The 15,756-nt window shown below is 39.3% G+C and overlaps 2 protein-coding genes across 2 annotated transcripts; one reads left to right on the top strand and one right to left on the bottom strand.

The window, feature by feature from the left end:
- Nucleotides 1–3,596: 3,596 nt before the first annotated feature.
- Nucleotides 3,597–7,344, bottom strand: LOC101743785 (uncharacterized). Its single transcript, XM_012691022.2, has 2 exons — nt 7,049–7,344; nt 3,597–6,976 (listed from the first exon to the last, which is right to left on the bottom strand). Exon 2 carries the CDS (start codon nt 6,970–6,972, stop codon nt 5,398–5,400), a length of 1,575 nt encoding a protein of 524 aa, XP_012546476.2. The 5' UTR covers nt 6,973–6,976; nt 7,049–7,344; the 3' UTR covers nt 3,597–5,397.
- A 1,726-nt stretch (nt 7,345–9,070) lies between these two features.
- Nucleotides 9,071–15,288, top strand: LOC101745085 (protein lethal(2)denticleless). The gene is made up of 4 exons (XM_038014549.2): nt 9,071–9,260; nt 9,343–9,539; nt 12,405–12,516; nt 12,909–15,288. Exons 1-4 carry the CDS (start codon nt 9,218–9,220, stop codon nt 14,444–14,446), a joined length of 1,890 nt encoding a protein of 629 aa, XP_037870477.1. The 5' UTR covers nt 9,071–9,217; the 3' UTR covers nt 14,447–15,288.
- The last annotated feature ends 468 nt before the right edge of the window (nt 15,289–15,756 follow it).

Raw genomic sequence — 15,756 nt, 5'->3', positions numbered from 1 at the left:
CTTTGATAAAAAAACACTATTAAGAATGTTATTTTAAAATTTAACTTACCTACAAAACATAAAACTCACTTATTTACACTGAAGTTCTGGAGCACGTAGTTACCACGAACTTAGCAGTTGAAAAATGTAACGGCCAAAAATGTCAATTTTTCAAATCTGGGTTGTCAAAAAAAATAAGATGTTGCCAACAAAATATTCAAAATTATTTCAAAGTTATTGCAAACGTTAAGAAACATAAAGTTTTGACGTTATAAATTATTTTGTCTTATAAGTCGGGTCATGGCAAATTTAACAACCTTTGGCAAAGTCGCCAGGTTTCACGGAACTTAAATGAAAGTTTTAATGTGACTACTATTGCCATCTAGGGGCGAGTAGACTCCTGAGTGCCATTCCTTGCTATATGGTCGTGTAACGACATCTGCTATCGAATAGACTAAACTAAAACTATCTGTTTAAAAACATATTAATATTAATTAGTGCTTATTAATAAAAATTGTGAATGACTTTACACTATTTTAACCATAGATTATACACGTAATATTTATATTAACATTATAATATTGTCGTTTTGGGGTGGAATAATAATAATAATTGAGAGTTTTCAAGTGTTAGAGCTACAAGAGGCGTCATTTATATTATTTTTTTAAAGTAACTAGGATCTCTATATTTATAAGTTAAATTAGTTAAAGTTTTTCTCACAATTTAACTTTAAGGGTTTTAATGGGTAAATGAAAACGCAAGCAAAACATAAAACATATAAATATATGTATGTACTTTAGACAATAAGTTTGTAGTGTTATTTAAAAAAAAACCATTCATTTTTGGAGGTATGAACAATGGCCAACGCATTGTAAATATGTTATCTTAATTTCGTAATATTACGTTAATGTAAAATAGAAATAGTAACAAACAAAAACCTAACTACGGCGTATCCATTTTGAGAATCAATGTAAATTAAGCATTTTATGATCTTTTAAGCCATCTAGATATATTCGTAAATCAAACTTCAATCAAATTGCCTACCGAGCGGGCCGAACCTTTTCTCTGTTGGACCCTCTGTCGAAATTCCTCTAAACGTCAAGATTGACAGCTCATTTCAACATTTCGCAAAAATCACTGATCCGTCGCGAATCCAACACCTTCAGTGCATCTGTATGTATAATGATGTATTAGAATGTAACAATAAAAAAATATTCCTAATCAATCTACGTTCCCACGTCAAAGAATGGAAACCAAATCGTTGGAGCGAAATAATCGGACTTCTGACTCTTTTTTTTGTTGAACTTTCCATTCAATTTGAAGATCGACTTTTGAGGAACTGAAAGAGTTTATATTGTATTCTTTTGGAATGTCAAACTTATTAATATTGTAATATTTTTCGATTCTCATTTTATATTGTTTATATCAACATAATCATAAACACATTTACACTCGCACGATTTAAATTTTTTTATATAACAGAGTTATGATTTGGAATAGATACTTGTGCTTGAAGTGAAAAACCCTTTAGGGCAGGTGACCGATCGGGTAAAATTAATAGATTGGGGAAAAGTATTTTCGCTTTATAGTATGTATTAACTTGTAATAAAATCTCTTTGGCTATACTATTTGCATCTTACCTGCACCATATCGAACAAAATGGTACCTACATACTTTAGTTAAATGTAAATAAACTATATTAAAAAAATTGAGAATTTTCGTAAAAAATGCGAAGAAACTTTTTCCCCAACCTATTGTATTATTTAGTTAAAGGGAAAGCAGTCGAGACGAGCTGACACGTTCAAGAAAAGGTCTTGTTTGCCATGGTGCCACGTCCGGAATACCTTCGCGAGCTTCTCCGTATTGTGGTTTTATTCTAGTTCATGTTTCAAGCGGTTTTTAGTTTCTGAGTTATTTAGTAAAATAAACTTTTAAAACGTTTTGACGCCTTAACATAACGAATCTGTTGTGACATACTTCACACCTGTGTGCTTAGTGCGAGTTTTTTAACGTTCTCGTTAGTGTAAAAGTTAACTAAATTTTTTATAGACTTAGAACATTTGCCTACGTTTGCCGCTAGGGGCGCTGTTATGATAAACTGTTTGCAATGATCGGTTTTCATTACTGGTATAGGTATAGGTGTAAGTTTCATAGATGTACAGGTGAGCTCACACCGCTTGTGGCAGGGGAGCCCGCCGAGTTCAAGCAGGTAACATTACCACGTACCCCAAGACAGTTCAAAGTTTGGTTCATTCGACTATCCGACCCGGCAAAAAAAGGTATGTATACTTATAGACATACTTATAGGCGTGCGAGAACGCACAATTTGCTCATCACAGTAGGTACGTAAATTTATAAGCTTTATGGATTTCATTTTTGATTCAGAATATTTGTTATTCACCATGGAAGTCTCGTCACTTTCAACAATTACATTACATCTCGCCTTTCATACAGAGCACTCTTAAGATAATGAATTCAATGTACATTTAGAGAAATTGTGTATGTCTTATTTTTCTTCAATTTTACTCATCAGGAAGGAAGAGTTGATTTTTGTATTAAAAGTATCAATCCGATAAGCGCCATCTATGTGTGAGTAGTTAAACATTAAAACAAATTCTGTACCGTTCCGTTCGGTGTAAACCAAATGATTCATTGAAAATAACAAAATTATACAATAAAAAATACTAGGAATGTAATGAATGTAAATGATTAAGGGTGCCTTTATCGCTTACACTTAAGGTAAATGTAATATACCTATGTATTTCATATTACTGTATTGTCTTCAGATATTTGCCAAGTTGAAAACAAATTATGATGGGGTATAAAATTTAATTTAAAGAGTCGACGACTATTACATTCGTACATACTTATAAACCGAATTACTTAATAGAAAAAAAGTTAAAATACAAATTAAATCGAATATTTTTGGTTGTTCCTTAGAATAAATAGCACAACTCCATCCCGAGGCAGCAGCATTCTCAGAGTATTATACCTCACGTCCTTACGGATTCATCAGATCCAATAACCTTTGCATTAGACGCCTTCGGCTCTAACACTAGGAGCAGGCTTAGGGACCCCGGTAACCGTACTCGTCGAACTCGGCAAAGAGGTCGACGTGCAACCTAACCCATGCATCAGCCCGCTGAGTTTCTCGCCGGATCTTCTCAGCGGCTCGCGATTCCGAGCCGGTGGTAGATTCTACGAAGCGCTGCTCTTATTAGCGGCTTTTTTTTCTACCTATAAGGCTATATCAGCTTTACCCTAGCGTGTAGGTGAGCTCTCGGGACTCAAACCGGAGGTGTTGCTAACACTGGCCGAATCAAGAGCAGTGCTTTGCAGAGTCTACCACCGGATCGGAAACGCGACCCACTGAGAAGATTCAGCGAGAAACTCAGTGGGCTGTGTCTATGGATTAAAATTAGAGGCAGTGTTAGCAGTTCTCTCAGATTGAGCCCGTGAGCTTACCTACCGGTACGAGAGTTCTGGAGCATTCCTTAGGCTACCAATTATTAAATAGGAAAAGAATAAATTGTTTTCCTTAAATTTAACACTGACCTATACTTAGAAACAATTATGTATTGCATTAGGCCTATCGGTATACATAAATAAAACAAATCTCAAATTCACAAGTTTATTACATATTATATGATACTGTATAATTTTCTTTATTAGATACACGCTTGTATATGCTAAAATATACACAATATACAAACAAGGCCAAACTTCTATGCGATTAGATTTCGGGGTAGACTGGAACATGCGGTTAAACAATTAGAATTATTGCACTCACGTTTTTACAATATAAATCTTTCTATTTTTATTATTTTATCGAAATCTTTATTCATCAAACTTTTAATCGTTAGTTGAAGATTGGTCCACCATCTCAGAAAATCGTGCTAATAAGGATAGGGGCCTTGAAAAAGAAAATCTGTACAAGAGAAACTAATTTGTAATAGCTTTTGTCTTTCGATTTGAATTAAGTAAATCAATTTTCAAACAATTTAAATACCACCTGGGTGTACTTAATGAAAACGTCCCTGAAGAGAGAACCGACTGCCGGCTTCTCATGTGATGATAACATTAGACAAGTTGTGATCGAAAATTTAATTTACTAAATTCTTTCTTCTACAAAAGCACGCAATGTAACACAAGTAAAGAGGTGGGGTTAACGACCTCGGGGCACACGTGACACGTCCGCGGCTGCCTTCGCTCTACCGGAGCAAGTATATAGCTCAGCAATAATTAAAAAAAAACGTCCGATTTTCTACATTACATGAAATCTTCATAGAAATTTAAAAAAAAAACGGAGTCCCCACATTCACACTTGTGTATAGTTTACAAGAAAACAGGTAGCTTATTTTTTAATGAATGTCAACATAAGCTAAGCCTAATGATATTTAAAATATGAAAGGCCTAACAATGCTGTTCAACATTGATTATACAATATCAATAATCACATTTTCCAATGGCACAAGAATTATTTATCAATGAGAATGTTTACAAGACTACACTAATATTTAATCAGACAAAAATGGTTACCAACAATTTAGTTAAGAATATCTTTTGAGGCTTTTTGAGCTTATATTTTATCTAGACTAATCTTTTGTAAAGTACAAGCAAAAGCTTCATCATACTCATCTAAACAACAATTCATATTTTACAAAGGACAAGGTGTAACATAAATTGAGTACTTATTTTTAAAATCTATATTAAAAATACTAAACAAATGTGTAAAAATTACATGTATTGTATTTTTATTTGAAAACACCTTTATTAGCAACTATGTCTATAGGAATATTCTTGTTTAACAATAAAATGTCAAATTGTCTTGTTTCTTATAAGGGAAGTGTCATGTAAAAAATTGTAAATGATTTTCTAAAAGGCTTTTTTTTATTGCTATGATTCATAATTATTTTTTATGTGCTAACGTTTATACAGATTGGTGTCTTACGTTTACTGTATAAAATATGGTATATATTGAAATTTATGGAAAGAACAACATTAGATAGAATTAAATTACACAGACAAAATTTTGTTTTCTTTTATATTGCCACTGAACATAAACAACAGTACAAAGCTAAATAAGTGTTTTTTATTATTAAAATAAGTTACTACTACCAAGAAAGGTTCACTATAGAAACATACCATGAAAGTGGTAAATAAATAATTTTGCAAGTATGTACTAATGTGAAAATGAATATCAAACGATTCAAAAGATATTATAACCGTTCTATTTGAATAAAAGCTTTCCTTTAAATTGACTACATTTTAAGATACAGATTTCTTACGTTAAAGCATTTTGATACTGGATTATATTATTATGTAGTTGCTAGATGTAAGCTACGTGCTGTATGTACACCTAGTCTGAAGTACACCAAGTCATGTGCAGTCTTTGATCACAGAGTCCTCTAACTTAGCTTATGAACAAAAGAACTTCTTCTGCAAAGGTTCACTATCATTATCACTGTCAGAAAAACATGCTTTGAAGCCACTCTTGTCTCTTAAGGAGTCTTTTTTAACTCGTTCACTTTTACGAGTAGCCACTGTCCGGTTCGGTGCTGTCTTTTTAGGTGTTCTCTTCTTTTTAGGGGTTTGCTTTTCTTGACTAGCTGCATTCATACTGGTCAAAGAACTAATTTTCTCTGTAGAGTTGCTATTGACTAATGCTGAATGTTCTTGTCCTGTAGCTTTAGAGCTACGAGTGTTGTATATTACTTCTCTTGAATTGTCAGAATTCCTGTTTCTTTTTGGATATCTTGATGTACTTTGGAAAGAAATATTCAAATCTACTTTCTTTTGGCTCTTGTTTACAGATTTAGAAGCATCCATTACCTTTACATTAATATTGTTTTTGCTCGTTTTAGTTTTATCATTTTTTACGTTTACTGCATTCATAATATTTGAAGATTCTGTACTACAATTCAGTGGCAGGTGGTTTGGTGGTCCTATCATTGGCTTGTCAACATTCACACTATCATCATCTCTTTGATTTGATTGTTTCACTAAGCTCCTACAATTTTTCACTCTTAATTTACGAGGAGTTTTCCTCGACTGTTGCTTGGTTGACCTGATATAGTTAGCCGTGAGGCCCGATACATCACTGAAGTCTTCAAACTGTCCGTTCAACCCATCCTTTTTAGAAACATTCTTAGTTGTCATATTTCTTCGGTCTACAATTGGACTTGTTCCATCAGTAGTGTTATTGTAATTGTGAGTATTATGTTCTCCTAAATTATTCTTTAAATGCCTACCATTAACTACACTAGTGTTATTTAAAAAGGAACTATTTAAATGGCTACTATTGAAAGTTTGTTTTGTATTTCTCAGGCTTCGTCTCAGAGACGTTATTTTCGGTGTAGATGTTATAATGTTATTTTGCTTCTTGTGTGGAGTAGGTTGACTACCTTGTAGTTTAGACCTTTTCTGTTTTTTATTACATGGTGAATTTTTAATATTAAAATCAACATCTGAACCAACAGAGTCTGATTTGCTAATTATCACAGTATTTTTATTGTGTTTCTGAGACACATCAAAGTACAAATTCTGTTGTTTTTCCACTGAGGCAGAATCGTCATCTAATATAGACAATTTTCTTTTCTTCGTGATCTTTGGTGAAGGCACCTCTTGAATTGCACTGCTAACACTTTTTGATGCCGCTTTTGAACACTGAGCCTCAACATGTTGCTTTTTTATTAAGTTGTCATAGTTCATGAGGCATGGAGCCCGCTTAGTATAAATCCAATAGGATATTTCATCCATGTTGCTCATCAAGGGCAGCACAGAAGTCTCATGTTGGTCATCATTTTGTTCAGGTTTGCGGGCACTATACTGAGGGCGACGGTGGTTTGCATCAGGAATCGTGCAGGTAAAATCCAAATGCAGATCAGTGGCTCGAACACGCTTAGCTTCCCGCGTATATTCTGTCGAAATCCTACTTTCTTGCCCCGATTTGACGCAGCCCCGTCCATATTCCTTGTGTACTTCACATTCCATACACCTAAAAAATTACTTAGCAATACATTCTAAAGTAATGCTTCGTTTTAAGATAAAAAGGTAGCGGTCTACTGACCTGTGTTTTCAATTCCCAAAAGGTAATTTCGTATTTTTTAAAATCTATAATTTTACGTACATAAACACGTAATCTTTAACCGACAAACAAGATTGTTAAAGACGAAAACTGTGCAATTTCTCCAGCCTGAACATTCAATTTTATGCGAATGTTATTTAAAACTAGTAACTATTAATAATGGTAAATAATTTGCAAATTCAACCAATCTTAAAATAATCGTTAACAATATATTTTAAGAAATCAACAAAAAGCAAACGCGTTACTACGGCGAAATTTGTCAGTTGCCATAAACAATTAGCTTCGTTTTTTTTTTCGAAATTCATCATTCAGAGATCATGGATTTAGGCAGGTAGAAGTCTCAATGTTGTGTTTCAATATTTGGTTATACTGTTTCTTTTTCATCACACACGAAAAATTATGACCGTCTAATTTTCGGCTGCAATACTTGAGTATAACCCCGACCTTTTTTTTTTTTTTTTTATTGCTTAGATGGGTGGACGAGCTCACAGCCCACCTGATGTTAAGTGGTTACTGGAGCCCATAGACATCTACAACGTAGACGCGCCACCCACCTTGAGATACAAGTTCTAAAGTCTCAGTATAGTTACAACGGCTACCCCACCCTTCAAACCGAAACGCATTACTGCTTCACGGCAGAAATAAGCAGGGCGGTGGTACCTATCCGCGCGGACTCACAAGAGGTCCTACCACCAGTAATTACGCAAATTATAATTTTGCGGGTTTAATTTTTATTACACGATGTTATTCCTTCACCGTGGAAGTCAATCGTGAACATTTGTTGAGTACATATTTCATTAGAAAAATTGGTACCCGCCTGCGGGATTCGAACACCGGTGCATCGCTTCAACACGAATGCACCGGACGTCTTATCCTTTAGGCCACGACGACGACCTCAATGCTGTTCACATTTTCTGGGAGATAGTTATCAGCAGATGGCGCTCTCAAGGCTTGTGAAATAATCAGACGTGAGCTTTCTAAATAGTCTTCAATTGTATGGATAGGTTATGATTTTATTACAGCCAAACTCAGCCGAAGAGTAAAGGTATTTAAGTAATAGTAAAGAGAAGCCAAATTAAGTAGGTACAACGATCGTAGGTATTAGGCATAGAGTTAGTATTATATAATAGTTGTAGGTACTTATTAACTCCACGGTTCTAGGTCACTTTTTAGTCATAGTATTATTAAGTATAATCTATGCCTTTAATTGCTTTTTCGCGCCTAGACTTTTTGGCGGGAACGCGAGAAGTGAAGTTGTGTGATTTGTTTTATTTTGCCTATTTAGTGTTTCTTCAGGTTTAAATGTGTAATAACGGTGGTTTATTAACTGTTTAATATCTGTGAAAGTGCACAAATGTGGGAAAATGAAACAAAGCCGCTGGACGCAATTTCGGGATCCTCCAAAAAGTCCACTGAAAAAATCTTAGTAAATGACCACCGTTTTACTAAGATTATATTTCATCCCATCATTTAATTTAATTTCATCCCAGTTGATTAATGTCTCAAATTAATAATTTTCATTTCATTTCACTCCATATTATTATCATTTTTCATAAAAATAAGAATATAAGTTAAAATAAGACATGACTTAAAGGTCTTAGTTACCAGGACATAAAATCACTTAAAAAAAAATTTCGCGCCTCTGGACTTTTTTGCGGGAACACGAGGAGTGAAGTTGTGTGATTTATTTTATTTTGTCTATTTAGTGTTTCTTCAGATTTAAATGTATAATAACACTGGTTTAACTGTTTAGTATCTGTGAAAGTGTACAAATGTGGGAAAATCAAACAAAACTGCTGAACGTAACTTCTCGGGATCCTCCAAAAAGTCCTCTGAAAATTTTTCAGTAAATGACCACCATTTTACTGAGATTATATTTTATACCATATCATCTCATCTCATCTCATTTCATTTCATATCACTTCGTAATATCATTTTTCATAAAAATAAGAATATAAATTAAAATAAGACTTGACCTAAAGGTCTTAGCTACCAGGTCATAAAATCCCTTAAAAACTAATAATAATTTCGCGCCTCTTTTATTAAATGTCAGATTTGTTGTTTTTAACGTGTTTTGTTCAAGAAGTTTGTCGAAGAATCCAGAGTTTTAAACTTTTAAATGTTTAGCTACCATTAATTTATAATGAAATCATGAATAATATACAAAATTTGATCGATCGTGAACTCGGTCTCCGTAAGTACTTGTGAATTAGTATGTAAGAGGAAAGGGCAATTGTTGTAAAGATTTGAAAAATCAATTGGAACTGTCTTTACAGATTGCCGGTTTAATTACGATACGGTACTGAAGCGGCTAGTGGTGAACAGTGAGGAATCGTTTTACGGGCTCCAATCCTCAAATGTTGTAGCAAATTTTGAACAGGATCCTCCGATATTCGCTTGTAGATTTGCTGAAACATCTGGCTATGAACACATACTGGCTCTTGCTAACGAAGATGGAAAGGTTGCTATTCAGGTAACATACATATCTTTGTCCTTCAGATATAGGCAGTTCACAACCAGGAATATGAACAAAGCACTGTATGGTGAATGAAATAATATCATTTAGAGAAAAAGTAATCTTTTGACTTTTGTAACATTGGTCACTTGTATTAGAGGGTTCTATTGCACTGTACTGGATTTGATATTTCAAAGAAAATTTAGAAAGGGTTTATGTTATAGCACAAAAGTTTTTTAGAATCATAATGATAATGGATATTGCCAAGGTTCTTTGCCTCATTTTTGTTTTCGAATTCATTACTATATTATTTTTTTGTTGACTGATGTAACTTAATGTTTATTTAAACCATAACTGAAAGTTAATATGAATTTTATTGGCTTTAGGTGGGTATATGTTGTTTTTTTAAATAATATAATAATAAAATTGTTACTTTTATACCATAATTAGCCAAGTCTCACAAGATTAGGTAGCTTATTGTGGGTCATCACGGGATCAAAAAACCAAGAAGTACTTCTAATGTATGCAGTACTTTTACTCTATTTATTAGTTTGTGAAAATCGAATATGTAATATTTAAGATTTTCTTAGAATTTGTTGATGGGAAACTAGAAGCAACAAAGACTCCCTTTAGTGGTATCTTGATTACGTAAAACAGGAACTAAGTGATTCACGTGCTCACAACTAGATCTCATCAATACATTTTTTTATTACCCTTGTAGGCAGACGACATATAGCCCATTACTCGTAAGGTGAATGGTTACTGTCGCCCCAGGGAGGTCGAGCGCAGAGCTTCCCTGCCGCCCTCGGACGCGTTACCCCCCATTACCACTTCCGAGGTTAAGGAGGCGATCGATAGCCTACAACCACGGAAAGCTCCCGGCTCCGACGGCATCCGCAACTGCGCGCTTAAATTGTTACCAGCCCAACTGATAACGATGTTGGCCACCATATTAAATGCTGCTATGACGAACTGCATCTTTCCCGCGGCGTGGAAAGAAGCGGACGTTATCGGCATACACAAGCCGGGCAAACCGAAGAACGAAACCGCGAGTTACCGCCCCATCAGTCTCCTCCCGGCGATAGGCAAACTATACGAACGGCTCCTTCGTAAACGCCTCTGGGACTTCGTATCCGCGAATAAAATTCTTATAGACGAGCAGTTTGGATTCCGCGCCAGACACTCGTGCGTCCATCAAGTGCACCGCCTCACGGAGCACATCTTACTAGGGCTGAACAGGCGGAAACCCATTCCGACAGGAGCCCTCTTCTTCGATATAGCGAAGGCGTTCGACAAAGTCTGGCACAACGGTTTGATATACAAACTGTATAACATGGGAGTGCCAGACAGACTCGTGCTCATCATACGAGACTACTTGTCGAAGCGTTCGTTCCGATATCGAGTCGAGGGAACGCGTTCCCGGCCCCGTCATGTCACAGCCGGAGTCCCGCAAGGCTCCGCCCTCTCCCCGTTACTATTCAGTTTGTATATCAATGATATACCCCGGTCTCCGGAGACCCATCTGGCGCTCTTCGCCGATGACACCGCCATCTACTACTCGTGTAGGAAGAAGGCGTTGCTTCATCGACGACTTCAGACCGCAGCTACCACCATGGGACAGTGGTTCCGGAAGTGGCGCATCGACATCAACCCCACGAAAAGCACAGCGGTGCTCTTCAAAAGGGGTCGCCCTCCGAACACCACGCTGAGCATCCCTCTCCCGACTAGGCGCGTCAACACCCCCGCCCCCGCCGTTCGCCCAATCACGATGTTCGACCAGCCCATACCGTGGGCCCCGAAGGTCAAATACTTAGGCGTCACCCTCGACAGTAGGATGACATTCCGCCCCCACATTAAGACGGTACGCGACCGTGCCGCCTTCATTCTAGGACGTCTCTACCCGATGATATGTAGGCGAAGTAAAATGTCCCTTAGAAATAAGGTGACACTCTACAAAACTTGCATACGCCCCGTCATGACCTATGCAAGTGTAGTGTTCGCTCACGCGGCCCGCATACACTTAAAATCCTTTCAAATCATTCAATCCCGTTTTTGCAGAATAGCCGTCGGAGCCCCGTGGTTCGTCAGGAACGTCGACCTCCATGACGACCTGGACTTAGAGTCCATCAGTAAGTATCTACAGTCGGCGTCCATGCGCCACTTCGATAAAGCGGCACGACACGAGAACCCTCTCATCGTGGCCGCCGGTAACTACATTCCCGATCCTGCGGACAGAATGGAAAGCAGTCGACGTCGCCCAAAACACGTCATCTCGGATCCTCCCGATCCACTAACGGTGCTTTTAGGTACTTCAAGCACCGGTCACCGTTCTCGTCGAACCCGTCGCTTGCGACGAAGGGCTCGACGAGTAAATTAACTCTCAGACACAGCCCACTGAGTTTCTCGCCGGATCTTCTCAGTGGGTCGCGTTTCCGATCCGGTGGTAGATTCTGCGAAGCACGACTCTTGCTAGGGTTCGTGTTAGCAACATCGTCAGGTTTGAGCCCCGTGAGCTCACCTACTAAAGTTAGGGTTACGCTGACATAGCCGCTAGGGCTATCAGCTTAGGTAGGAAAAAAACAAAGGTTACTGTCGCCCATGGACATCAGCAATACCAGGGGCAGAACTAAGCTGCTGTCTACTATTAATTGAATGTATTATATATAGTATAAATAGTACTTTTAGTCAAGAAAATAGTGGGTATTATGTAGCAGTTTAAGGCAATTTAGTTCAGGCTCGATTGGAATAATATAAAAGGTAATTTTCATTTGTTTTGCTTGTGGTCAGAGAAGAGGCTAATTGGTTTAAAATGGAATTTGGTTATGATATCATAATTATAATATATTATATTTTATTTTATTTATACTTTCTACAATTTTCCAGGACACATCCACGCAAAAGACAGCAAGTAGATTGGAAGCATTCCAATGTCACAATAATGCTGTATTTGACCTTGCTTGGATGCCCAAAAACATGAATTTTATAACTGTTTCAGGTAAATTAAACATAATTAAAATTTCATGTGTTATTTTGTACTTGTGAATTATGCTACTTAAAGCCAGGCAGCTGCAATGGACTTCAGCAATGCCAGGGACAGAGCCAAGCTGCTGCATTGATTTTATTGAATTATTAAATGTTCAGAGCAAAGGGACTTCTAATTCAAATCAGGGTGACCTCTCCGAATACACATATTACGTCACATAACTATTAAAATAAACTTTGGAAGGCTATTTAACATCTTAACCCACATGTGGAAATACAGTAGAGTTGTTTGACAGGGGACTAATCGATAATCAATATCATTAGCTGGTCTGATCTGGTTTATCTACACCTAATTTTAGTGTATTGAAAACTTTTGAAACATTAATTATAAAATAAACATTCCAGGAGACCACACGGCTTGTCTGTGGGATGCAGCAGAAGGTTCACCTAAAAGAGTTCTCGTGTTCTCGAGCCACACGAAGTCTGTTAAAATTGCCGTATTTCGGCCCATGGAGCCGTCGGTGTTCGCCACCGGCGCGAGAGACGGCCACATCCTCATTTGGGACATCCGCGCCTGCAACCAACCCACGCTGGTTTTAAAGCCAGACAACTGCCTCATGAACTGCCACTCTAACTTCGCGCCGAAGACTCCCTCCTCGCACGGCAAGCGACCCCGCATCGACGGCCACCGCGCCGTCAGCATCACCGGGCTCGTGTTCCAGGACGACGACACGCTGCTGTCCTGCGGCGAGTGCGACGGGAACATCAAGGCGTGGGACCTGCGCAAGAACTACAACGTGTACAAGCGGGAGCCGCTCCCCAAGCACTCCATTCCCTACTGCGGCAGCTCCGCCAGGAACGGCTACAGCAACCTCGTCATAGACCACTCCGGCGTGCGCCTCTACGCCAGCTGCATGGACGACGTCATCTACTGCTTCAACCTCGCGGCCTACAACCCGCTGCCCGAGCGCCGCTACGTCGGCCACCACAACGGGACCTTCTACGTCAAGAGCGGGCTCAGCGCCGACGGGGCCTACCTCGTCAGCGGCAGCAGCGACAAGTACGCCTACCTCTGGAACGTCAAGTGGAGCGAGCCCCTGCTGCGCCTCAGCGGACACCGCGCCGAGGTCACCTGCGCCGCGCTGTGCCGCCGCGCGCGCGGACCCCTGCTCGTCACCGCCGGGGACGACGCGCGGCACCTGCTGTGGAGGCTGCACGCCGCGCCCCGCCCCGCCCCGCCCGCCGACGCGCGCGCCGAGCCCGTGCCGCGCCGCGCCCCGCCCGCGCCGCTAGACGCCACGCCGCGCGCCGCCAAGCGCCGCCACCACCCGCCCGCGCGCTCCAAGCGCTGCCTCGCCGACCTCATGCCCGCCGACTCCGAGCCGACTGCGAAGCGACCCAGGACTGACGTGCAGCCCGCCGGGGCCAAGCGCCCACACAACGGCGAACCTGAACCCCCGATTCCAAGCAAGTATCCACGGATTGAAGAGACGACGTCAACGTGGGGAGAAGCCGCCGAGAGCAGGGGTCTGACGACACCCACCAAGAATTACGAGAAAAGAGGTTACAAAACCCGATCCCCCAAGAGTCCCAAGCCGATCTCTCCATCATCAGTCTGCCGGTCCCCAGTAAAAGCGTCCTCAACGAAGATCAAAATACTAACGTTCACAACGCCGACAAAGAACCTGCCAAATTTCGTACTCAACGGTGAAGCCCCGCATCTCAGGCTGATGTCGCCCGCCAAGAAACCGGGAACTACAGATTGGCTGACGAAGCTTCGAGAACAAAAAGAGAAAGTGGAACCGGGGGAGGGAGCGTCGGTGCCGCTGAGCCCGAGGGAGCCGCCGCCGCGGAGGAACTCCGGCGCGGAGAGGACGCCCAAATCTGCTAAACGAAGCAGAACAATCCTGACATATTTCACGAGCGTCGCAAAAAATAAATAATTTATGTTATTATAGTGCCAAATGGATGTTAGACCTGGTGAAACTGGAAAGGCCTCCGGGCCACCAGTAATCGCTCAAACATAAAAAAGGGTGTTAGACTCCATCCGTAACAACATAACCAAGTTTGTTTGACTGAAATTTTGAAGTTACTAATTACAATATAAAACTGTCTCTCGCTACTCGGGTAACACTATGAGTATTCATTAGTAGTGGCTATCACTTTTTAGTTTATAAGTATTTTAAATAGTTTGGCTGTTTTGTGAGATTTGTTTTGCACTCATAAAGTCAAATGAGAACTTTATTTCTGATAAAAATAAAGGAAATATCGACTGATAAGTTAAGTATTTAATTTAAAAATGTTTGCTTGCATTTTAATATTGCATGTTAAAACTATAGAATTGCACAAAAAATGTGCAGGAATGAGTCCTGGGTAGTCAGCTGTCGCCGACAGAATCAGTGATGATCTTTTAATTGGGAATGAAATTATTTGTTGATTCTGATTGGACATGTGTCACGAAGATATAACATCTAATAATCAATTTTTACTATTTCATGCATGTGAACAATGGGATTTTCAGAAACACACATGTTGAAAAAAATCTTGTTTTTTCATATTTAAAAAGTATTGTCACCAACATTACAATTTTTTTTATTCATTCAATTTCTTTCCTTTTCAATTTAGCAAGTGGTAACCGTAAAAGTAATTTTATTCTTCGTATAATATTCTTAATTTTAATACACAGTGAGAATGTCCAGTCACGCACGTTCAGCAATGTACTACAATTATCCATAAGTTAGTGTAAGACGTATTGTGATGACAGTAAAGTGCTATTTCGAAGAAACCGATGGATTTAATTTCCCAGAACTACCTACTCCTTTGTGCGCGCGCCGCCCGCCGCCGGCGCCGCCCGGTCGCGCTCGCTCGGCGCTGTGTGACTCGGAGCTGGTGTCGCAGAGTTATTACCGCTTTAATAGTTTTGTGATCTAGATTCTAGTCCGTCATCAAATGTTTTTTTCTTTTTTTCATTGCTTAGATGATTAGACGAGCTCACAGCCCACCTGGTGTTAAGTGGTTACTGGAGCCCATACACATCTACAACGTAAATGCGCCTTGTGATATAAGTTCTACCTTGAGATATAAGTTCTAAGGTCTCAGTATAGTTACGACGACTACCCCACCCTTCAAACCGAAACGCAATACAGCTTCACGGCAGAAATAGGCGGGATGGTGGTACCTACCCGTGCGGACTCACAAGAGGCCCTACCACAAGTAAAAATTTAAATAATTAGATCGAATCACTTGAAATAAA

Source organism: Bombyx mori, chromosome 12, assembly GCF_030269925.1.
Source record: "Bombyx mori chromosome 12, ASM3026992v2".
Taxonomy (NCBI): domain Eukaryota; kingdom Metazoa; phylum Arthropoda; class Insecta; order Lepidoptera; family Bombycidae; genus Bombyx; species Bombyx mori.
Note: the sequence above shows the minus strand (reverse complement) of the source record. Positions and strands in the feature narration are given on the sequence as shown.

Excerpts from the sequence above, each read along its gene's own strand:
- LOC101743785 (XM_012691022.2), bottom strand. The coding sequence starts at position 6,972 with ATGGAATGTGAAGTACACAAGGAATATGGACGGGGCTGCGTCAAATCG.
- LOC101745085 (XM_038014549.2), top strand. The coding sequence starts at position 9,218 with ATGAATAATATACAAAATTTGATCGATCGTGAACTCGGTCTCC. Across the intron at positions 9,540-12,404 it reads ATGGAAAGGTTGCTATTCAG|GACACATCCACGCAAAAGAC; the intron begins GTAACATACATA and ends ACAATTTTCCAG. Across the intron at positions 12,517-12,908 it reads GAATTTTATAACTGTTTCAG|GAGACCACACGGCTTGTCTG; the intron begins GTAAATTAAACA and ends TAAACATTCCAG.